Source organism: Salvelinus namaycush, chromosome 17, assembly GCF_016432855.1.
Source record: "Salvelinus namaycush isolate Seneca chromosome 17, SaNama_1.0, whole genome shotgun sequence".
NCBI classification, from domain to species: Eukaryota; Metazoa; Chordata; class Actinopteri; order Salmoniformes; family Salmonidae; genus Salvelinus; species Salvelinus namaycush.
In genome coordinates this window covers 1823258-1849532 of record NC_052323.1, presented here as the reverse complement: position 1 = coordinate 1849532, position 26275 = coordinate 1823258, and the positions used below count along the sequence as shown (strand labels likewise).

Below are 26275 nucleotides of genomic sequence, written 5' to 3'. Positions count from 1 at the left end.
TGTATGTTTGAGGAATTTTAATTATGGGATTTCTGTTGTTTTGAATTTGGCGCCCTGCACTTTCACTGGCTGTTGAAGAGGTGGGACGCTAATGTCTCACGTACCCTAGAGAGGTTAATGATCTTTTTGGCCTTCCTGTGACATCGGGTGGTGTAGGTGTCCTGGAGGACAGGTAGTTTTCCCCCGGTGATGTATTGTGCAGACCTCACTACCCTCTAGAGAGCCTTACGGTTGTGGGCGGAGCAGTTGCCGTTTCAGGCTGTGATACAGCCCGAAAGGCTGCTCTCGATTGTGCATCTGTAGAAGTTTGAGTGTTTTCGGTGACAAGCCAAATTTCTTCAGCCTCCTGAGGTTGAAGAGGCGCTGTTGCACCTTCTTCACCACGCTGCCTGTGTGGGTGGACCATTTCAGTTTGTCCGTGATGTGTACACCGAGGAACTTGAAACTTTCCACCTTCTCCACTACTGTCCCTTTGATGTGGATAAGGGGGTGCTCCCTGTGCTGTTTCCTGAAGTCCACGATAATCTCCATTGATTTGTTGACTTTGAGTATGAGGTTATTTTCCTGACACCACACTCCGAGGGCCCTCACCTCCTCCCTGTAGGCCGTCTCGTTGTTGTTGGTAATCAAGCCTACCACTGTAGTGTCCTCTGCAAACTTGATGATTGAGTTTGAGGCGCGCGTGGCCCTGCAGTCCTGGGTGAACAGGGAGTACAGGAGAGTGCTGAGAACACACCCTTGTGGGACCCCAGTGTTGAGGATCAGCGGGGTGGAGATGTTGTTTCCTACCCTCACCAAATGGGGGCGGCCTGTCAGAAAGTCCAGGACCCAGTTGCGCAGGGCGGGGTCGAGACCCAGGGTCTCGAGCTTAATGACGAGTTTGGAGGGTACTATGGTGTTAAATGCTGAGCTGTAGTCGATGAACCACATTCTTACATAGGTATTCCTGTTGTCCAGATGGGTTAGGGCAGTGTGATTGCGATTGTGTTGTCTGTGGACCTAATGGGACTGTAAGCATATTAGAGTGGGTCTAGGGTATCAGGTAGGGTGGAGGTGATATGATCTTTGACTAGTCTCTCAAAGCACTTCATGATGACAGAAGTGTGCTACGGGGCGATAGTCGTTTAGCTCAGTTACCTTAGCTTTCTTGAGAACAGGAACAATGGTGGCCCTCTTGAAGCATGTGGGCACAGCAGACTGGGATAGGGATTGATTGAAAATGTCCGTAAACACACCAGCCAGCTGGTCTGCGCATGCTCTGAGGACGCGGCTAGGGATGCCGTCTGGGCCAGCAGCCTTGCGAGGGTTAACACGTTTAAATGTTTTACTCACGTTGGCCACGGTGAAGGAGAGCCCACAGGTTTTGGTAGCGTACCGTGTCAGTGGCACTGTATTGTCCTCAAAGCGAGCAAAGACGTTGTTTAATTTGTCTGGGAGCAAGACGTCGGTGTCCGCGACGGGGCTGGTTTTCTTTTTGTAATCCATGATTGACTGTAGACCCTGACACATAAGTCTCGTGTTTGAGCCGTTGAATTGCGACTACACTGACGCTTAGCTTGTTTGATTGCCTTCAGGAGGGAATAGCTACACTTTATATTCGGTCATGTTTCCGGTCGCCTTGCCATGATTAAAATCAGTGGTTCGCGCTTTCAGTTTTGGGCGAATGGTGCCATCAATCCACGGCTTCTGTATGGGGAAGTTTTAATAGTTACCGTGGGTACAACATCATCGATGCACTTGCTATTTAACTCGCTCACCGAGTCAGCGTATATATCAATATTGTTGTCTGTGGCTATCCGGAGCATATCCCAGTCCACGTGATCGAAGCAATCTTGAAGCGTGAAAGTTTTAGAAGTTTTAGTTTCTGTTTATAGGTAGGGAGAAACAAAATGGAGTCGTGGTCAGATTTGCCGAAAGGAGGGCGGGAGAGGGCTTTGTTTGCGTCCCGGAAGTTAGGGTAGCAATGATCCAGAATGCTGCCAGCTCGAGTCGCACATTCGATATGCTGATAAAATTTAGGGAGCCTTGTTTTCAGATGAGCTTTGTTAAAATCCCCAGCTACAATAAATGCAGCCTCGAGATGTATGGTTTCCAATTTACATAGTCCAGTTAAGTTCTTTCAGGGCCGTCGAGGTATCTGCTTGGGGGGGGGGGGGGGGGGGGGGGGGGGGGGAATATACATGGCTGTGACTATAATCGAAGAGAATTCTCTTGGTAGATAATATGGTAGGCATTTGATTGTAATGAATTCCAAGTCAGGTGAACAAAAGGACTTGAGTTCCTGTATGTTGTTATGATTACACCACAAATCGTTAATCATAAGGCATACACCCCTGCCCTTCTTACCAGAGAGATGTTTGTTTATGTCGGCGCGATGTGTGATGAAACCGGGTGGCTTTACCGACTCTGATAACATATCCGGAGTGAGCCATGTTTCCGTGAAACAGAGAATGTTACAATCTCTGATGTCTCTCTGGAAGGAAACCCTTGCTCGAATTTCGTCTACCTTGTTGTCAAGAGACTAGACATTGGGGAACCGTGAGCAATGTGCACGTCTACGGAGCCTGCCCAGGAGGCGTTGTTTTGGGTCGGCTACTGGAATTAAATCCATTGTCCTGCTGGTGGTCAAAACAGAGGACCAGCTTCGGGAAAGTCGTATTCCTGGTCGTAATGTTGGTCGTAATGTTGGTAAGTTGACGTTGCTCTTAAATCCAATAGTTACTTGAGTAACTTTCTATTAAGGTATCCATACTTTTACTGAAGTATGACAATTGGGTACTTTTTCCACCACTTCCTGTTTGTAAATAGCTTACTGCTGTTTCCATTACACGGAAATTGCCTCTGATTTTATTTATTCTATTGGCATCGAAGACAAGAGTCAACGTTACTGTTCACTCTGGTAAGAAATGTACAGCGCCAGTAATCAGTAGCTCTAACCTCATTATTCGAATCGAACATTATGTGAGGAGGATTTGTTGAAATCTCCCCACTTCTGTTTCAGAGCTTAGGTACTCTGTTAATAGTTGTCACTTTGTAATGAATGTGGATATTAACCGAACAGCTGTACGGAGTGGGGTAAAATTGAGAAAATACTTCAGAAAATGTCACTGAACCAGACAATGAAGCCAATAATTTAGGAAGTAAATACATTTCCATTGAAATACCCGTGTTACATATAAAATCCCACTCCCCCCTCCCCCAGGTCGCCTCTTGCTCCTTGTGTGTGTGGTCTCCCATGACAAACCAAAGCAGTCACACATGCTACAGTATCCAGTCCCCACTATACCCTGCGCCTTGAATCATTTCCAACGTGTTAATCTCTTATGCAAATATGAACTCAGTGGAGCCCAGTGATCGTTCATCAGAAAACTGTCTCTGAATGGTTGCTTCTTCCTGCCCTGCTCATTAAATATGAATCTCCCAGTGAAAGGATCCGGTTGTGGTGTGAGGCTCCAGTATACACGCTCCTCATTTCGCTGTTTATCGCTCTCTCGCTCTCTTACACACATCCACGCATGCACACACATTCACATACATCATGCATGCATACACTCTCTCTCTCTCTGTATTGAAATAACGGGAGGTACAAGGTTCACTTATTTGGGCTGATAAAATACCCTACCCACTAATACCATTGCCATTCGGCATGTGTATGAGCATCAGTACAGCATACATATTCTAACTGGGAGGGAACATAACGCGGGGTGAGAGTAAGAAGAGTTATTTGAATCAAAATGGGATTATATCATGTTATCAAATTGTATTTGTCAGATACACATGTTCTGCAAATGTTATTGCGGGTGTAGCGAAATGCTTGTGTGTCTACCTCCAACAGAGCAGTAATATCTAACAATTCACAACAATACACACAACCGAAAAGTAAAATAATGGAATTAAGGAATTTACACTACCGGTCAGAAGTTTTAGAACACCTACTCATTCAAGGGTTTTTCTTTACTTTTATTATTTTCTACATTGTAGAATAATAGTGAGACATCAAAACTATGAAGTAACACATATGGAATCATGTAGTAACCAAACAAGTGTGAAACAAATCAAAATATATTTAAAATTTGATATTCTTCAAATAGCCACCCTTTGCCTTGATGACAGCTTTGCTTTTCAAGAACTTTGAAAGTTTATTCAAGTTCAGTCGCAATAACCATCAGGCGTTATGATGAAACTGGCTCTCTTGAGGACCGCCACAGGAATGGAAGACCCAGAGTTACCTCTGCTGCAGAGGATAAGTTAATTAGAGTTACCAGCCCAATTGCAGCCCAAATAAATGCTTCACAGAGTTCAAGTAACAGACACATCTCAACATCAACTGTTCTGAGGAGACTGTGTGAATCAGGCCTTCATGGTTGAATTGCTGCAAAGAAACCACTACTTAAGGACACTAATAAGAAATAGAGACTTGCTTGGTCCAAGAAACACGAGCAATGGACATTAGAGATTTTTGGTTCCAACCGCCATGTCTTTGTGAGACGTGGTGTGGGTGAAGGAATGTTCTCAGCATATGTATTTCCCAATGTAAAGCATGGACGTAAAGCTTTGCTGGTGACACTGCCTGTCATTTATTTAGAATTCAAGGCACACTTAACCAGCATGGCTACCACAGCATTCTGCAGCGATACGCTATCCAATCTGGTTTGGGCTTAGTGGGACTATCATTTGTTTTTCAACAGGACCATGACCCAACACACCTCCAGGGTGTGTAAGGGATATTTTACGAAGAGGGAGAGTGATGGAGTGCTGCATCAGATGACCTGACCTCAACAATCCCCTGACCTCAAACAAATGTAGACGGTTTGGGATGAGTCGAAACACAGAGTGAAGGAAATCAGCGAACAAGTGCTCAGCATATGTGGGAACTCCTTCAAGACTGTTGGAAAAGCATTCCAGGTGAAGCTGGCTGAGAGAATGCCAAGAGTGTGCACAGCTGTCATCAAGGCAAAGGGTGGCTGTTTGAAGAATCTCAAATATATATTATATTTTGATTTGTTTAACCTTTTTGGCTACTACATGATTACATATGTATTATTTCATAGTTTGATGTCTTCATTATTATTCTACATGTAATGAGTGCGCTGAGAGTCAGGAAGCAAGTTCAGGGAGTGAGTGTTATAATAAATAAACATAACATAACACAAAACAATGCACAGACATGATACAGAAACAATAACGCCTGGGGAAGAAACCAAAGGGAGGGACATATATAGGGAAGGTAATCAGGGAAGTGATGGAGTCCAGGTGAGTCTGACGTGCAGGTGCTCGTAACGATGGTGACAGGTGTGCGCCATAGTGAGCAGCCTGGTGACCTAGAGGCCGGAGATGGAGCACACGACCAAAATGACGATCCTGGGGATCAGGAGCGGAGCGGTCACCTCTGCTGAGGAGCGGGAAACTGTCAATCCGGCTGAGATGCGGGAGCATGGCGACCTAGAGTGCCGGAGAGAGAGCATACATGACGGTACCCCCTGCCCGGCGCGTTCGGCTCCAGCTGTAGGACGCCAACCAAAGGGACGATCCCAGGGATCAGGAGCGGACTGGTCACCCCTGCTGATGCGCGGAAACCGGTCGCTGGCTGGAGTGCGGGAACTTGACAGACCGGCTGAGGCAGGGGAGCCTGGCGATCCGGCTGAGACATGAGAGCCTGACGAGCCGGTGGAAGCAGGGGAGCATGGCGATCCGGTGAAGGCATGAAAGCCCGGCGAGCCGGCTGAGGCAGGGGAGCCTGACGATCCAGCTGAAGCGGCTCGCAGACACGACTTCATTCCCACCAACAACAAAAAAACACTCGCTGGTGTTTCCCTTGGGTGAGGCGTTATTCTGTAACGAGTGCGCTGAGAGTCGGGAAGCAAGTTCAGGGAGTGAGTGTTTTTAATAAATGAACATAACATACTACAAAACAAGAAAACACAAACAACGCACTGACATGAAACAGAAACAATAACGCCTGGGGAAGGAACCAAAGGGAGTGAAATATATAGGGAAGGTAATCAGGGAAGTGATGGAGTCCAGGTGAGTCTGACGCGCAGGTGCGCGTAACGATGGTGACAGGTGTGCGCCACAACGAGCAGCCTGGTGATGTAGAAAATAGTAAAAATAAAGAAAAATCCTTGACTGTGCTCTAAAACTTTTGACCGGTAGTGTATAACTATTAGGATGAGCAATGTCAGAGTGACATAAACTGAAATACAGTAGAATAGAATACAGTATATACAGTGCCTTGCAAAAGTATTCATCCCCCTTGCCATTTTTCCTATTTTGTTACATTACAACCTGTAATTTAAATAGATTTTTATTTGGAATTCATGTAATGGACATACACAAAATAGTCCAAGTTGGTGTAGTGAAATGAATAAAATTACTGGTTTCAAAAAAAGTGGTGCGTGCATATGTATTCATCCCCTTTGCTATGAAGCCCCTAAATAAGATCTGGTGCAACCAATTACCTTCTGAAGTCACAGAATTAGCTAAATAAAGTCCACCTGTGTGCAATCTAAGTGTCACATGATCTGTCACATGATCTCCTTATATATACACCTGTTATGAACGGCCCCAGAGTCTGCAACACCACTAAGCAAGGGGCACCACCAAGCAAGCAGCACCATGAAGGCCAAGGAGATCTCCAAACAGGTCAGGGGACAAAGTTGTGGAGAGGTACAGATCAGGGTTGGGTTATAAAACAATATCAGAAACTTTGAACATTCCACAGAGCACCATTAAATATATTATTCAAAAATGGAAAGAACATAGCACCACAACATGCCTGACAAGAGAGGGCCGCCTACCAAAACTCACGGACCAGGCAAGGAGGGCATTAATCAGAGAGGCAACCAAGAGACCAAAGGTAACCCTGAAGGAGCTGCAAAGCTCCACAGCAGAGAATCTGTCCATAGGACGACTTTAAGCCACACACTCCACAGAGCTGGGCTTTATGGAAGAGTGGCCAGAAAAAAAACATTGCTTAAAGAAAAAAATAAGCAAACACGTTTGGTGTTTGCCAAAAGGCATATATCTTGGAGACTCCCCTAACATATAGAAGAAGGTACTCTGTTCAGATGAGACAAAAATTCAGCTTTTTGGCCATCAAGGAAAACGCTATGTCTGACGCAAACCAACACCTCTCGTCATCCCAAGAACACCATCCCCATAGTGAAGCATGGAGGTGGCAGCATCATGCTGTGGGGATGTTGTACATCGGCAGGAACTGGGAAACTGGTCAGAATTTAAGGAATGATGGATGGCGTTAAATACAGGGAAATTCTTGAGGTAAACCTGTTTCAGTCTTCCAGAGATTTGAGACTGGGACGGAGGTTCACCTTCCAGCAGTACAATGACACTAAGCATACTGCTAAAGCAACACTCGAGTAGTTTAAGGGAAAATATTTAGGAAAAATGCCAGGGGGATGATTACTTTCACAAGCCACTGTACATATGAGATGAGTAAAGCAAAAATATGTAAACATTATTAGTGACTAGTGTTCCATTATTGAAGTGGCCAGTGATTTCAAGTCTATGTATATGGGGCAGCAGCCTCTGAAGTGCAGGGTTACGTAACCAGGTGGAAGCCACCTACTGATAGCTATTTAACAGTCTGATGGCCTTGTGGTAGAAGCTGTTTTTCAGTGTCTCGGTCCCAGCTTTGATGCACCTGTACAGACCTCACCTTCTGGATGATAGCCGAGTGAACAGGCAGTGCCTCGGGTGGTTGTTGTCCTTGATGATCTTTTTGGCCTTCCTGTGAAATTGGGTGCTGTAGGTGTCCTGGAGGGCAGGTAGTTTGCCCCCGGTGATGCGTTGGGCAGACACCACCAACCTCTGGAGAGCCCTGCATTTGCAGGGGCGGTGCAGTTGCCACACCAGGCGGTGATGCAGCCCGAGGGGATGCTCTCAATTGTGCATCTGTAAAAGTTTGAGGGTTTTAGGTGACACGCCAAATTTTGTCAGATTCCTGAGGTTGAAGAGGCGCTGTTGCGCCTTCACCACACTGTCTGTTTGGGTGGACCATTGCAGGTTGTCAGTGATGTGTACGCCGAGGAACTTGAAGCTTTCCACCTGCTCCACTGCAGTCCTATTGATTTGGATAGGGGCTTGCTCCCTCTATTGTTTCCTGAAGTCCATGATTAGGTCCTTTGTTTTGTCAACATTGAGTGAGAGGTTACTTTGCTGGCACTACACTCCCAGGGTCATCAACTCCTCTCTGTAGGCTGTCTCATCATTGTTGGTAATCAGGCCTACAACTGTTGTATAGTCTGCAAACTTGATGATCGAGTTGGAGGCGTGCGTGGCCACGCAGTCATGGGTGAACAGGGAGTACAGGAGGGGGCTGAGCACACACCCTTGTGGGACCCTTGTGTTGATGATCAGCGAAGTGGAGGTATCGTTTCCTACCTTCATCAACTGGGGGGCGGCCCGTCAGGTATTCCAGGACCCACTTGCACAGGGCCCCGGGGTTCAGTCCAGGGCCCTAAGCTTGATGATGAGCTTGGAGGGTACTATGGTGTTGAATGCTGAGCTATAGTCAATGAACAGCATTCTTCCGTAGGTATTCCTCTTGTCCGTCTGTGCATCTATCGGGGCAGTAAGAAAATTGAAATGGGTCTAGGGTGTCAGGTAAGGAAGAGGTGATATGACCCTTAACCTTTACTAGCCTCTCAAAGCACATCATGATGACAGAAGTGAGTGATACGGGGATATAGTCATTTAGTTCAGTTACCTTTGCTTTCTTGGGTACAGGAACAATGGTGGACATCTTGAAGCACGTGGGGACAGCAAACTTGGATAGGGAGAGATTGAATATGTCCGTAAACACAACAGCCAGCTAGTCTATACATGCTCTGAGGACGCGGCTAGGGATTCCGTCTGGGCTGGCAGCCTTGCATAACACGCTTACATGTCTTACTCACGTCGGCCACGGAGAAGGAGAGCCCACAGTCCTTGGTAGCAGGCCGCATCGTGGGCACTGTGTTATCCTCAATGCGGGCGAAGAATGTGTTTAACTTGTCTGGAAGCAAGACGAGGCTGGTTTTCCCTTTATGGTCCGTGATTGTCTATAGACCATGCCACATATGTCTCGTGTCAGAGCCGATGAATTGTGACTCCACTTTGTCTCTATACTGACCATTTGCCTGTTTGATTGCCTTACGGAGCGAATAACTACACTGTTTGAATTCGGACAAATTCCCAGTCACCTTGCCATGGTTAAATGCAGTGGTTTGCGCTTTCAGTTTTGCATGAATGCTGCCATCTATCCACTGTTTCTGGTTAGTGTAGGTTTTAATAGTCACAGTGGGTACAACATCTCCTATACACTTCCTGACAAACTCAGTCACCGTCTCCGTGTATTCGTCAATGTTATTCTCAAAGGCTACCCGGAACATATCCAAGGCCGCATGATCAAAACAGTCTTGGAGCGTGGATTCTGATTGGTCAGACTAGTGTTGAATAGCACGTGTACTTCCTGTTTGAGTTTCTGCCTATAGGAAAGCGGGAGCAAAATGGAGTCGTGATCAGATTTGCCGAAGGGAGGGCCGGAGAGGGCCTTGTAGGCAGTGGTCAAGTGTTTTAGCAGCGAGAGTACTACAGTCAATGTGTTGATAGAACTTAAGTAGGATTTTCCTCAAATTTGCTTTGAGAAAATCCCCAGCTACAATAAATGAGCCCTCAGGATATGTGGTTTCCAGTTTACATAAAGTAAATGGCCATTGTGGTATCGGCTTGAGGGGGAATATACAAGGCTGTGACTATGACCAAAGATAATTCTTTTGGGAGGTAATACGGTCGGCATTTCGTTGTGAGGTAATCTAGATTGGGTGAACAAAAGGACTTGAGAGTCTGTATTTTATCATAATCACACCATGAGTGGTTAATCATGCAACATACACCACCGCCTTTCTTCTTCCCGGAGAGTTCTTTGTTCCTGTCTGCACGATATGACTGAGAACCCAGCTGGCTGTAGGGACGAAGACAGTATATCCCAAGAGCAATGTTTCCATGAAACAGAGTATGTTACAATCCTCTGATGTCTCTCTGGAAGGAGATTCCCGCCCTGAGCTCATCTACTTTATTGTCCCGAGACTCAACATTAGCGAGTAGTATACTCGAAAGCAATGAATGTTGTGCGCTCCTCCTGAGTCGGACTAGAAGTCCATTCCAAATACCTCTTCTCTGCTGGCAGTGTTTTGGATCAGCCTCTGGAATCAGTTCAATTGCCCTGGGGGGTACGAACAAAGGATCGAATTCGGGAAAGTCATATTCCCAGGCGTAATGCTGGTGAGTTACCGCCGCGCTGATATCCAAAAGTTATTTCCGGCTGTATGTATTAACACAACTTTTCCTGGGCTATTAATGTAAGAAATAACACACACAAAACAAAATACTGCAAAATTGCTCTGGAGCTAGAAGCAGAACTGCGCCACCATGCACATTATGTTAACAAACAGCATAAAAAATACAGCCGATCCTGGCAAGCTAATTCAAATTTGTGACCAGACTCTCCTGACCATATACGGGGCTTAGCAGGCAATTATTATTTTTTGATTAAGTTGGTTTGAACCCGGGTATTGCCCTTTGCAGAATTTGGTTGCTTATGTACTTGGACATTGCACAGTTGGAAAGATCTACTGTGTGGGGCCAAGCCCGAAACTCTGGTCACATGCTCCCACTTGCAAGAGTTAATTTAACAACAGTGTTAGGTCTTGCGGATGGGAGATAGCATTGCCGTGCTCTGTCTTTTTTCTGTTTTCCAATGTGGCTCTGTGTTGGTAGCCTTTGAGAATGAAGGTTAACATATGCAACATACTATGCTAACATATGTAATTATTTTAAGAAGGTCGTACCAAGGATCATTTAGCTATTTTGAATTTTAAGACCTCTTGAAGTATCAAATAATTTACACTGACGTCCAAAAGTTTGGGGTCACTTAGAAATGTCCTTGTTTTCCATGAAAACATACATGAAATGAGTTGCAAAGTGAATAGGAAATATAGTCAAGACGTTGACAAGGTTATAAATATTGATTCTTAATTTAAATGATAATTGTGTTCTTCAAACTTTGCTTTCGTCAAAGAATCCTCCTTATGCAGCAATTACAGCATTGCAGACCTTTGGCATTCTAGTTGTCAATTTGTTGAGGTAACCTGAAGAGATTTCACCCCATGCTTCCTGAAGCACCTCCCACAAGTTGGATTGGCTTGATGCGCACTTCTTACGTACCATACGGTCAAGCTGCTCCCACAACAGCTCAGTAGGGTTGAGATCCGGTGACTGTGCTGGCCACTCCATTATAGACAGAATACCAGCTAAGTGCTTCTTCCCTAAATAGTTATTGCATAGTTTGGCGCTGTGCTTTGGGTCATTGTCCTGTTGTTGGAGGAAATTGGCTTCAATTAGGTGCCGTCCACAGGGTATGGCATCGGGTTGCAAAATGGAGTGACAGACTTCCTTCTTCAAGATCCTTTTTACCCTTATTAACAAATCTCCCACTTTACCACCACCAATGCACCCCCAGACCATCACATTGCCTCCACCATGCTTGACAGATGGCGTCAAGCACTCCTTCAGCATCTTTACATTTTTTCTGCGTCTCAAGAATGTTCTTCTTTGTGATCCGAACACCTCAAACTTAGATTTGTCAGTCCATAACACTTTTTTTCCAATCTTCCTCTTTCCAGTGTCTGTGTTCTTTTGCCCATCTTTTCTTTTTAATGGCCAGTCTGAGATATGGCTTTTTCTTTGAAACTGTGCCTAGAAGGCCAGCATCCCGGAGTCGCTTCTTCACTGTTGACGTTGAGACTGGTGTTTTGCGGGTACTTTTTAATGAAGCTGCCAGATGAGGACTTGTGAGGCGTCTGTTTCTCAAACTAGACACTCTAATGTACTTGTCCTCTTGCTCAGTTGTGCACCAGAGCCTCCAACTCCTCTTTATATTCTGGTTAGAGCCAGTTTGCTCTATTCTGTGAAGGGAGGAGTACACAGCGTTGTACGAGATCTTCAGATTCTTGGCAATTTCATACATGGAATAGAATTCATTTCTCAGAACAAGAATAGACTGATGAGTTTTAGAAGAAAGTTTTTTTTTTTGGCCATTTTGAGCCTGTAATCTAACTCTCAAATGCTGATGCTCCAGATACTTCAGCAAACTTTTTCAGCAAACTTAACATGTGTAAATATTTGTATGAACATAAGAAGATTCAACAACTGAGACAAACTGAACAAGTTCCACAGACATGTGACTAACAGAAATTGAATAATGTGTCAGTATCTGGTGTGGCCACCAGCTGCATTAAGTAGTGCAGTGCATCTCCTTCTCATGGACTGCACCAGATTTGCCAGTTCTTGCTGTGAGATGTTACCCCACTCTTCCACCAAGGCACCTGCAAGTTCCCGTACATTTCTGGGGGGGGGTGGCCCTAGCCCTAGCCCTAGCCCTAGCCCTCACCCTCCAATCCAATCGGCCCAAGACATGCTCAATGGGATTGAGATCCGGGCTCTTCGCTGGCACTGGCAGAACACTGACATTCCTGTTATGCAGGAAATAACGCACAGAACGAGCAGTATGGCTGGTGGCATTGTCATGCTGGAAGGTCATGTCAGGATGAGCCTGCAGGAAGGGTACCACATGAGGGAGGAGGATGTCTTCCCTGTAACGCACAGCGTTGAGATTGCCTGCAATGACATCAAGCTCAGTCCGATGATTCTGTGACACACCGACCCAGACCATGACGCACCCTCCACCTCCAAATCGATCCCGCTCCTCGGTGTAACACTCATTCCTTCGACGATAAACGCGAACCCGACCATCACCCCTGGTGAGCCAAATCCGCTACTCGTCAGTCAAGAGCACCTTTTTCCAGTCCTGTCTGGTCCAGCGACGGTGGATTTGTGCTCATAGGTAATGTTGTTGCCTGTGATTTCTAGTGAGGACCTGCCTTTACAACAGGCCTACAAGCCCTCAGTCCAACCTCTCTCAGCCTATTGCGGACAGTCTGAGCACTGATAGAGGGATTGTGCGTTCCTTGTGTAGCTCGGGCAGATGTTGTTGCCATCGTGTACCTGTCCCGCAGGTGTGATGTTCGCATGTACCGATCCTGTGCAGGTGTTGTTTCACGTGGTCTGCCACTGCGAGGAGGACCGTCTGTCCGTCCTGTCTCCCTGTAGTGCTGTCTTAGGCGTCTCACAGTACGGACTTTGCAATGTATTGCCCTGGCCACATCTGCAGTCCTCATGCCTTCCTCCACCATGCCTAAGGAATGTTCACGCAGATGAGCAGGGACCCGTGGCATCTTTCTTTTGGTGTTTTTCAGAGTCAGTAGAAAGGCCTCTAGTGTCCTAAATTTTCATAACTGTGACCTTAATTGCCTACCGTCTGTAAGCTGTTAGTGTCTTAACAAATGTTCCACAGGTGCATGTTCATTAATTGCTTATGGGTCATTGAGCAAGCATGGGAGCAGTTTTTAAACCCTTTACAATGAAGATCTGTGAAGTTATTTGGATTTTTACGAATTATCTTTGAAAGACAGTGTCCTGAAAAAGGGACGTTTCTTTTTTTGCTGAGTTTATAAAGTCCAATTATATTGCTTCTTTAATCAGCACAACAGTTTTCAGCTGTGCTAACATAATTGCAAAAGGTTTTTTTAATGATCAATGAGCCTTTAAAAATTATAAACTTGGATTAGCTAACACAACGTGCCATTGGAACACAGGAGTGATGGTTGTTGATTAATGGGCCTCTGTACGCCTGTGTAGATATTCCATAAAAAATCTGCTGTTTCCAGCTACAATAGTCATTTACAACATTAAAAATGTCTACACTGTATTTCTGATCAATTTGATGTTATTTTAATTGACAAAATAACATTCCACTGATTCCACTCCAGTCTCTATCACGAGCCCGTTCTAGCCAATTAAGGTGCCACAAACCAAGAACACAATGGCCTCCATTTTTAAATGGAAGAAGTTTGGAACCACCAAGACTCGGACCTAACCTATGCATTTCACATGACTGGGAATGGGCGCAGCCATGGGGGGCCTGGGAGGGCATAGGCCCCCCCCCCCCCCCAGTCCCCGTCTCAGACGATCCCACAGGTTAAGAAGCCGCTTGTGGAGGTCCTGGGCCGGTTGGACATACTGCCAAATTCTCTAAAACGACAGCTTATGCTCGAAAAAAATGAACATTCAATTCTCTGGCTCTGGTGGACATTCCTGTCGTCAACATGCCAATTGCATGCTCCCTCAAAACTTGAGACATCTGTGGCATTGTGTTGTGTGACAACTGCACAATTGAAAGTGAACTTTTGTTGTCCCCAGCACAAGGTGCACCTGTGTAATGACCATGCTGTTTAATCAGCTTCTTGATATGCCACACATGTCAGGTGGATGGATTATCTTGACAAATGGGGAAATGCTCATTAACAGGGATGTAAACAAATTTGTGCCCAAAAGTTGATAGAAATAAGCTTTTTGTGAAAATAATACATTTCTGGGATGTTTTATTTCAGCTCATGAAACATGTGACCAAACTTTACATGTTGCGTTTATATTTTTGTTCAGTGTATAGCCAACCCAACTCTATTTGTTGCCACTATCATGTATCCCATTGGTTTTCAAACTTTTTGACCCGCGACCCCCAAAAAGGAGTGGTACAAAACGTGCAACAGCCGCGCTCGCTCATGTACGTGTGCAAACACGAACATGCGCGCACACATTCGCCTGTCATTACAGTCATAAACAGTGATGCATTTTCAAAGCACAAGATACGCTACAGAATTATACTTCCTTTTACACCTGCATTTGGAGTTGAAAGTTGTTCATTTTAACGGCCAATATCAACTTGGGATATTCTGTATAATGTCACTTCTCTGGAGTGCAGAGAAAGCAGAATTATACTGGGTACTTGTAGCAGAGGTTGCAGGATTGTATGGAAAGCATGTTCTGTCTACACTGCAACATCACTTTGGAGGATAGCCTGCCTGCAGAGTGCTCGTTGCCAGCCAGGTTGCCCTGTTCTTCCTTACAAATATCATAAATGTGCTAGAATGTTACATCTTCATCCCATAATATTGAAGCAAGTGCGATGTTACATCTGAAATATGAAAATTAGCAATGAAATAGCCAGGTAGCTTATTGTTCTGGCAAAGATGAGTCAGTAGTAGATTGCTAAACTGTATTTAATATGGATGATAAACATAGGCCTACTCTGTGTAGGATGTGGATGTGAAATAAGTTCTTCCTGGTCACTAATCTGTATATGCGAACACGCCAACGCTGATGACTGGTCATTGGTCAACAATCAAGACGAGCAGTTTTTTGGTTCTGAAGCATTGATAAGAATTTGACGACGAGTTGCGGGCAGTTGGTTCAGAACAACAATGTCAAAAACATTTTGGGAGGAAATTATACCACCACCGAAAAGGACACTTTTTGGAGGGTGGAAGGTCAAAGAGGCATGTGCTCTGCACAGGTCCAGCCCTATCTGTGCACATGCCTGCCTGTTGGGTGTATGTCTCTGGCTATTGAAGCCTTGAGTTGTCGCTTGAGCTCCTGGGATTCTAATACTTGTACACTACAATTGCGTCAAAAGTAGTGCACTGTAAAGGTAATAGTGTGCTATTTGGGATACAACCTAGGGCCTGCCTGGACATATTCCCCTCAGGCTATCATCACACTTAAGTGAAGCGTCGTCTAGAACCCGCAGCTCTGCCGGAGAAAACTGACAGTGGTGAAGCTTCCCCAGTACCTAGCCCTCAGGGCCAATAATTATCTTTGAAGGTTTGCCTGACAATTTGCTAAGCAGTTTGTAGCTCAACCTCAATTCACTGAACTGGGAGTTTTACTGACAATCATTCCATGCACAAACAGCTGGAGATGCTTGCCATCGTCCATTTATTTCTGTCTATAGGAAGACAGGCGTGCTTACACTCACGTGCACACATGTAAGTACACACACACAAAGAGCTGTGTTGTGTGTAATGTGTATAGATCTCCAGATTACAATGAACATGGCCAAGGTTTGAAACCTCAGGGGCCAGTAGAGTATGGATCGGCTTCAGGTGACCTTGAGAGGCATCCATTTAATAATACATGGCATAATGATCAAAACAAGATGGAAGCAAGTATACGCCTGGGAAGGCAGGAAGGCATGAAATGGGGACCGACTCAAGCTCGGCTCCATCTAGCGCTGTCTGTTGCTTTCTAGGTAACCCAGATTAAACACATCACACACATTAATCACTCTGCCAAGTGGAAAAATTATAAGTGTGTGTCCGCCTTCGCTATAAGCCAGACCCACACGTATATACCACAGGCATTACTCACAGCAGCTGATGCTCATGATAGGGAGGGAGAAACTATGCAAACCAGTCCATCTCTGTCTGATGTGAAAGGTTCCCCTTTCCTCGTCAGCTTAGAAACATTTTAATGAAGGATGTCATTCATCAAGTCATCTGGATAGTCATTCTATGAATATTTGATTCATAACAAATCAGTTACAGTGCGATACACTCACTTACACTGACATGAGATGACGCATAATAAATAGATTGTGTGTGTTTGCCCACATTCACACACACAGGCACACACGCACGATTGTGCATGCTCTCACATACACACACACACTTATTTGTATCTCTTTGAGCAAAATAACCGCTCATAAAGGGCACAATTTCCCAGTGGAGTGAAAATCATAATTTCATATTTTTCTCTCTCCATTTTCTCTCTCACAGTGAATAATTCCCAATTAACCTGTAATTGATTGTAATAAATGAAATTGCCTCAGCGCTAGACTGAAATAGGTGAGTGGGAACTGCTGAATATTCAAAAGATAGCAATGGATCAAAGACCACTTTTAATTCACCACAACTGATTTGAATAATGAAAATCTCATTAAGATTTCACGGTACTGGTGAAATAGATGTCCTTGGTGGAGTTTGAATACTATTCAAGTAGTGGTCAGGCGATCAAAATTTACTGAAATTGTACGTACAAAACGAATCAGTTACAGCAAATAGTATTGATAAACACACTCACAGTCCATCCCTATAGAATTGCTTGCAGTACATTTGCTATGGAGTGGCTGCAGTTCTGGATTTTCTGTAAACCTGAGTTGTTCCCGTTTCAAAGAACAGATTTCTGTGCAGGATATTCTTTCCCAGAGCTGCTGTACACTACGCTGCCTACGTAGCTGCTGCACACTACGCTGCCTACGTAGCTGATGCACACTACGCTGCCTACGTAGCTGCTGTACACTACGCTGCCTACGTAGCTGCTGTACACTACGCTGCCTACGTAGCTGCTGCACACTACCATGCCTACGTAGCTGATGAACACTACGCTGCCTACGTAGCTGCTGCCTACGTAGCTGCTGCACACTACGCTGCCTACGTAGCTGCTGCACACTACGCTGCCTACGTAGCTGCTGCACACTACGCTGCCTACGTAGCTGATGTACACTACGCTGCCTACGTAGCTGCTGTGCACTACGCTGCCTACGTAGCTGCTGTACACTACGCTGCCTACGTAGCTGCTGCACACTACGCTGCCTACGTAGCTGCTGCACACTACGCTGCCTACGTAGCTGCTGCACACTACGCTGCCTACGTAGCTGCTGCACACTACGCTGCCTACGTAGCTGCTGCACACTACGCTGCCTACGTAGCTGCTGCACACTACGCTGCCTACGTAGCTGCTGCACACTGTTGCCTACGTAGCTGCTGTACACTACGCTGCCTATGTAGCTGCTGTACACTACGCTGCCTACGTAGCTGCTGTACACTACGCTGCCTATGTAGCTTCTGTACACTACGCTGCCTACGTAGCTGCTGTACACTACGCTGCCTACGTAGCTGCTGTACACTACGCTGCCTACGTAGCTGCTGTACACTACGCTGCCTACGTAGCTGCTGTACACTACGCTGCCTACGTAGCTGCTGTACACTACGCTGCCTACGTAGCTGCTGCACACTACGCTGCCTACGTAGCTGCTGCACACTACGCTGCCTACGTAGCTGCTGCACACTACGCTGCCTACGTAGCTGCTGTACACTACGCTGCCTACGTAGCTGCTGCACACTGTTGCCTATGTAGCTGCTGTGCACTACGCTGCCTACGTAGCTGCTGTACACTACGCTGCCTACGTAGCTGCTGCACACTGTTGCCTACGTAGCTGCTGTACACTACGCTGCTGCACACTACGTAGCTGCTGCACACTGCGCTGCCTACGTAGCTGCTGTACACTGCGCTGCCTACGTAGCTGCTGTATACTACGCTGCCTACGTAGCTGCTGCTCAGTGCCTTTGTCTGTTGTAGCCTGCACAAATCACAGGGGATGCCAAGCCAGGAAAAAAAGCCATAATACTGTATGTTGTGATAGTAATAATGTGTTGTGATAATTGCGTTAATTGCTCTACAACCTGTTAGTTCATATGCCTTGCCACCGTAATATATAAGCCTAAGGCCGAGACAATAAGAATAAATTCACCCACACCTTTGTTTCATCACAATACCGAAGAGCAACATCTGTCCGGTGGAGTCCACAAAGCATATTGCATGTAAAAAACAGTTACATGACCTACAGCATGGTCAATCAAGTTAATGTTTCCAACATTTTGGGACTATTAAACAACTACTGATTAAGAACACCGGAGAGTTACCGCAAGTCGCTAAGAAAACAGGAACTTCCTCCACTATTCTAGCACCATTTCAACTTCATCAAATCGCCTATGCTTAGTCTAATATAGTGACAACTAAAAGATACCAAAAACAATTTAGTCCAATCAACATAAGCTAAATATCATGTGGCTGTCCATGGTACTGATTTCTGTGTGTGTGTTTAAGTAGAAAATAAATGTTGACTCACCCTACGTGTAAAAAAATGCCAATCCCATCCTCCTATCTTTCCTGTCATACAGTACATGATTTTAGTTTAAGTTGTCCTAGGCTACCTGGCTAAAATGCTTGCTCGCTAGCCTAACTTGCTTTTGATGAACCAGCTAGTTAACATTAGCTAAATATTGAACTTCCATCCTCTCATGCCTGGGGCACAATGTATGAATTATAGTTGGATCAGAATCGCCGTTATAATCATTGGCCAATACGAAGTATTATGGAAAACCACAATTCCAAATCCCTATCTCCATCCATGGATAATTTAGGAAAGGGACAGTTTTTCCTAGCTAGCCACCGGAGGACAACAAAACAACGAAATTCAACAATGAGTTTTTTTCTGTCAACAATGTTTGGCTTTTAATGTGATGTGATTGGTGTGAAGCCAAATCCAAACTGGATTCCCTTGACATTCTTTTGGTGCGCCAGGGCCATTCACAGTTGAGCTCACTCAGTGCAGCTCGACGCTGATTGGCTACTATTATTTTTTTATTTTTTTATCAAGTGAGATCAAATGCTTGCTGGCTTCCCTTGCATTCAATAGTCTACAACTGCATCCCGCAATTTGTGGTATTCCTGCGTGTGGACATTTTTGCGTTGCAGGAACTCCCGCCCTCGAGTATCCCAACGGTTCCTTCATGAATACCCCCCCCCCCCCCCTTGAACATCTTCATGCTTGTGTGATGCTTTTGAATGTGGGCCACAAGGGAAATAAAAGTATTATCTGAGTTTTTTCGCCACCGCCTGCTGTATACTGGAGTCCTCTTTGCTAGCTAACGGTAGACAGTGTCCTTCGCTCCCGCCTGCCAAAAACCTGCCCTCATCATCATTAACAGAACTGCAGGAAAACAGTGCCCGACAGTGCCCGACAGCCAGCTTGCTAGTTAGTTAAAATACGGTGTCGCCCCTGCCTCACGCCTGCTGTGTACCCAAGAGAACTGTGCCCAACAGGTCAGGCCAAGGACACTGTCTACCGGTCACCCCCGCATCCCGCTAATACAGCAGGCGGAAGGCTGGGGCAACATCGTGTGCTAACTAGCTAGCAAGCTGGCTGTCGGGCACACAACACTGTGTGCTAGCTTGCTCGTTAAACTATCACACAGTGTCGCTCCCGCCTACTGTGAACCGGAGAAAACTGTGCCCGACAGGCGGTGGCGAAGGACACGGTCTACCAGTGTCGCCCCCACCTATTACTAGCTACTGCAGGCGGGGGCGACACTGTGTGCTAGCTAGCAGTACTAGCAAACGGTGTCGTCCCCGCCTCCCTCCTGCTGTGTACCTGAGTCATCCTTAGCTGGCAAAGCTAGCACACAGTGTCCTTCGTTCCCACCTGCCCTCGTTAACAGAACTGCTGGAAAACAGTGCCCGACAGGAAGAACACTCTACCAGTGTGTACTAGCTGTAGCTAGCTACCGTTGTCGTCTTCTGTGGAGTTTATCAGCGGTTGGCATCCAACATTATGGTGCATTACCGCCATCTACTGAAATGGAGCGCCCCTGCCTCCCGCCTATTTACTGGAGTCATAGCTTAAAAATTGAACAATAGAAGTACAAAGAAGGGTTCCTGCAGATGCATGAATGCCCACATGCAGGAACGCCCTGAATTGCGGGCTGCAGTTGCAAACTTTTCCTCACATCAAATGCTACCGGCGGAAACAATATCACTCTTTTTGACCAAACAGCATCAGATATTGATCGGGAGTCCCATAGGGCGGTGCACAATTGGCCCAGCATCGCCCGGGTTAGGGGAGGGTTTGGCCGGGGTAGGCCGTCATTGTAAATAAGAATTTGTTCTTAACTGACTTGCCTAGTTAAATAAATAGAAATAAAAAGATAGATGGGCTACACAAACAGCGACAGAGGGGCGCTGTTTCGCTCGCTCCGGTGAGATACATTCAGCCTCTCGTGACTTGAAAGAAAATTATGAAACACCGAAAGACGAAAGATAAATTATGATTATTTTTTGTCCATTTTTAGGAGAAGCCTGGCTTTCCTTGGCACCCATGAATACACACCACTGTAGGCTAGGCATAAGTGCGATTTTGTGTTATACACGAAAGACATGATCAAAATGTTTGTAAGAACTCGCAGATAGTTTTTTGTCCCACTGCAAAACTAAAGTGGGGAGTTACATGCAGCATATCAAACACAAGCAAGACACAAACAAGCAGTCTAATTAGCGATTTAATGTTATTTTTTCATCATCATTGCAAACATTGGCTAAGCACGAGGCAGGCAGGCAAACAAAGCAGTAGTGCTCTTTTTCTGGGTAGTGACTACGATATGGCAGCAACTACAAAGATTAGCCTACATCATCACACAAAATGCTGATTTGTTTTTGCTCAAATGTAATGTGAAGGGACTGCGTCCTGCTTGTGCAACTGCAATATCCACTACGACAGAGAAGGTTGTAGCCTTCATAATGGCCTTGAATGTTTGTTCAAATTGCTGCTGGCTTTTTATTTCAGCTGTCCAGAAATATGAGGCATAGACCTTGGCTACATCAAGTGTGAGCAGTAGCTACGTATAATTTGTTTTGTAAAATAACACATGTGCAAAACGTGACCTGTATCTGTAGCTTTGAGAAAGAGGTCTCCAGAGTGATCGCGGCGAAAACTCTATTCAAAACCAAGGCCTGTTTTCGAACATAGGCTCCAATTCAATGAATTATAGATAAATGAAACCGTACTGCATGTTCTCTCAGAATGTTTATGCTATATTGGATGTTAACCATGTTTGAACTGACACACCCCGCAAGCTGTTCGTCTAGCGCACATTGTCATTGGATACTGACTCGAAACCACCTATCCTTACAATACAGAGTAAAGTAAACATTCTGAGTGAACTTGCTCAGCCTATATCTGCTAATTATTGAATGGGGACTTACTCTTTCAAAAGTACTCTATACTAGCTATTATCTTGGGAGACAAACTATATGCAAGTTTATATATTTTTTTTAATATGGGAGGCTCTCTGGACTAATTATGTAATACAAAACACATAAGAGAGTTCCAAGGTGACATGAAACGTGAGTCAATTCTTCATCGAGGAAGGCCTAATTAATTAGGATGTCAAATTCAAGGAGCGCCCTCATTTAAATCTTTCTTCTTAATCGGGGAATCATTTGGAAGTCAGAGAGGCGTTGGATCGCAGGTAATGAAAATTGACACCTGTTATTACCATGACAACCTCTTCACAACCACAACATGAGTGGCTCTTTACTGACGGCTGGTGGGGACCTTCTGTAGGGTCACCTGGACTCCTGTGTTCGCTGTGAGGTCGCAGAGTTCAGAAAAATAGTGACTTGGTCCCACCTCTTTGTTTTTCCTCAAGCGGATTTTACTGTTATTTGGCATATTTTGTTGCTTGCTAGCTACTACGTTGGCAGTTTGACAAGAACATGTGGTAGCTGACTAGCTTGTTAGTTGTTTACAAACAAATTAGTGAATGTGCTAGAAAGCTGTGGCTTGCAACATTTGTGATTTGTTTGTTCACATAAAGTGTGGAGCTGCCAACCCTTGTCATATGATGAAGCTGTAAAGTCTCAAAGTAACATTTTGCTTGTTTGCAATGTATGCTGTTTAAATGCAGTGCCAAACATTGGGATGCTGGACACAAGCAGGGATGATGAGTGTAATCTAGATGAGATAGTCGATGTATCAGCAGTGGGCACAGAAAATGACATGTTTCAATCGGAGAGGACTTCACTTTATCCATGTGAACTCAAGGAACCTGCTGCCGAAATTAGACAAATTAAAACTCCTGGCTTCCAACACACGGGCTGCAGTAGTTGCTGTGACTGAGACATGGCTCAATAGGTCAATTGAGGACGATGAGGTTGAGCTTCCGGGTTATAGCATTCATAGAATTGACCAAAACGGTGGCAGCGTGTGTGCTTTTACTAGGAACGATGGGCATTTTAACCCTTGTTCAGATCTGAAAATGGATGGTCTTGAGGTTGCATGGATAGATATACTTCTTCCTAAATGTGGTCCTATACTTGTTGGTGTGTGATATCGGCCTCCTAAGTCAAATCATTTATACGATTTACTTGAATTGAATTGCTGTGATCACAATGTATTTGCAGATAGGGAATGTATTCTGCTTGGAGATTTTAATACAAATGTGCAGTTACCACCTAAGAAAAGTACACTAGCAAATGCCCTGTATAACTTGAATCAGTTATTTGGACTAAAACAACTGACTGTTGAGCCAACCTGGGTGTGTATTGACAGCAAATCAACTTTGGATTTGATTAGTGTATCAGACCAAGAGAACGTCTGTCAGTCAGGAGTCTTAAATATCGTTTTTTGTGATCATATGGTAACCTACCGTACCCGTAAGAAATCCAAAATGCTACTTGAGCCAGGTAATAACTACATGAAGGGACGGCCTATGAAAAAATACTCAAATGAACGTTTTGTAGAAGTACTTGGAATTTAGCATTGGTCTCATGTATTAAACTATGATGATGTTGATTGATCTGTTTCTGTCTGCACTCGACTCTGGCTCCGATGAAACAAATTTGAATCAAACGGCGGTCAGGGAAATGGATCACTTCCGAGATCTTAGACCTCATAAAGAAAAGGGATCGCTACCTGGCCAAATTAAGAAGGGCAAATCTAAAACAAGATTATGATGGTTATATTAACTGTAGAAACCAGGCAAGATACAAAATGGATAAGGCCAAATCCCAACCTTACATAGATGCTGTAATTGAAAACTTATATCAGCCTCATAAACTGTAGAAAATGTAGCAGTTCATTTAAAAAAAAAAATATTTTACTGCTATAGCCTCATCTCTGGTTAAGAAGTTACCGACCTGCTCTGGACACTGGCCATTAAGAACTTTTAGCATAGCAAAGGTATCAAAGGATTTGTTTGAGCTGTGCATTGTAACAACATTTCCAATATACGATGCTTAATGAGCACAAACAAAGCAACTTAATGAGCGCAAACAAAGCAACTGGATAACCTTCCTGCAAGATTCATAAAGGATAGTGCTTGTGTCACTGCTAAAATGATAACGCAGACTGAAAACATATCTATTGGTAGTGGTACATTTCCCAATGATCTCAATACAACCCGGGTGGTTCCGCTCCACAAGAAGAGCAGTAAAACAAATGTAGAAAACTACAGGCCTGTGTCGATCTTCAGAACCTCATCCAAAGATGTTGAAAGAGTAGTTTTTAATCAACTTCAGGGATACCTTCTAGAGCACAAACTTCTTTATGAACTCCAATCTGGCTTCATAACAACTCATTCCAGTAATACTTGCCTTATCCACCTTTTTGACCACATTGAAGCAGGAAAGTGAGAAGGGGATCTATACACGTAGGGTCATGTTAGACTTGCAGAGAGCTTTTGACACTGTTCTCCTGATGAAACTGAAATGCATGGGTCTAAATGATGTGGCAGTAAATTGGTTTTGGTCTTCTCTGACCAACAGAACACGAGTATGTAATGTTGGTGACTGTCATGATCGTCCTGGGAAGAAGGAGTGGACCAAAGCGCAGTGTGGTAGGTGTTCATGTTTGTTTATTTACACTGAACACTAAATACAAAAATAACAAAAGGGAAAAACCGAAACAGTCCTGAAAGGTGAAAAACACTAAACAGAAAACAACTACCCACAAACACAGGTGGGAACAGGCTACCTAAGTATGGTTCTCAATCAGAGACAATGATTGACAGCTGCCTCTGATTGGGAAGCATACCAGGCCAAACACATAGAAGTACAAAACATAGAACAAAACATAGAATGCCCACCCCAACTCACGCCCTGACCAAACCAAAATAGAGACATAAAAAAGGAACTAAGGTCAGAACGTGACAGTGATGTTCTGTCAGAGGCCAAATAAAGAGTAACGCAGGGATCAATTTTAGGGCCCCTCTTATTTTTTTATATACGTTAATCAAATGCCAGATACAGTAAAGTGCCATACTGGTATTAGGGAAGGATACAGTTTACATAGAGGAGACCCTGAGTAAGGAATTGCATTTAGTTAGAGACTGACAACAACTTGTCGCTACATTTGGGAAAAACTGAATCAATTTTGTTTGAAACAAGATACAGGTAAACTGTGCAGGCAAGGAGATTGAATCTAAAACAAGTGTAACTTATCTCGGTGTGTCCCTAAATCAATCCCTTTCTGGAGACCTGATTGCTGCTAAAATTGTTTCGAAAATGGCAAACAAATGTACATTTTTATATTGTAACTCTAGATATTTTAACATCAAAGTTAGGAAACTGCTTTTCTCAACTTTGATTCAGTGTCATTTTGATTATGCCTGCTCTGCTTGGTATAGTGGGCAATCAAAAAAGCTTAACGAGAATGCAGGTCATGCAAAATAATGTTATCATCAGGTATATGCTGAATGTCCCCCCTAGGACCCACATAGGGGTACAGGAGTTCCCGGTGGGCTTGTTGCCTTTGGAGTCCAGAGGGGACCAACTTAAACTTAATCATATATTTGACATCTTAAATGATTGTGCCCCTGGTTACATGAAAAAACACATTGATATGGTCTATAACCAACACAGTCACAATACCAGAGCTAGTGTTATGTCTTGTAAAATCCCAAGAGTACTGCGAGGAGTACTGCGAGGAGCACGTTTTTCTATACAGGCATTTGAATACGGAATAGCCTCCCCCTTGAGATCAAGCAAATAAAAAGTAAAATTTGCTTTAAAAAGCAGGCAAAGGTTTTCATTTGGACAAGTTTGTCTGAGTAAGAGAAGCCACTCCACTGCCCCTTGCCCCTTGCGCTACTGCTGGTCAGGTGTATTTATTTGAAGGATCGGTATGATGTGCAATTAATAGATTGTTTTAATGTGAAATTAATATGGTTGATTTTTAAGATTAGGGAAAAGTGCAGTGAATACTGCAAACTTTTTACGATGTCAATAAATTTGTTTATTTTGTCTTGCATTTTAATCATTATATGTGTTATTGTTTTTACCATCGAGGGCCACTTGGGAAACGAGTGTTATACTGAATACTTTCAAGTGATATACTCTGGGTCCACATTGTACATTTTGTTGTATATGTCTGTTACCCAAAATCAATTCAATTCAATTCATAAAAGCTAAACAGCTACCTAGCTAGGACTTGTTTTGAGGCTTTAAAAGTGTTCTTACCCTATGATTTTGAACATTCAAAGAAACTGTGAAACGTCCATGGCGGGCATTGTTGGCATCTTAGCTTGCTACATGACTAGGAAACATGAGCACCACCACCAATCAGCCTACACCACTGCACATACACCCGTCGTTACTATGACAACTAACATAGCCTTGTCAGTAAATGACGGCTGTCTGAACACACTATCCGATTTGGTCACTTTTAACTTGCTGTTTGGGTAGTCGAAAATGGATTTGATCATTG

At 44.4% G+C, this 26275-nt stretch overlaps 1 protein-coding gene across 1 annotated transcript; it reads left to right on the top strand.

Moving 5' to 3' along the window:
* The first annotated feature begins 5352 nt into the window (after positions 1 to 5352).
* LOC120061860 (histidine-rich protein PFHRP-II-like) lies at positions 5353 to 18312 on the top strand. Its single transcript, XM_039011642.1, has 4 exons — positions 5353 to 5592; positions 17128 to 17710; positions 17796 to 18061; positions 18145 to 18312. Exons 1-4 carry the CDS (start codon positions 5353 to 5355, stop codon positions 18310 to 18312), a joined length of 1257 nt encoding a protein of 418 aa, XP_038867570.1.
* The last annotated feature ends 7963 nt before the right edge of the window (positions 18313 to 26275 follow it).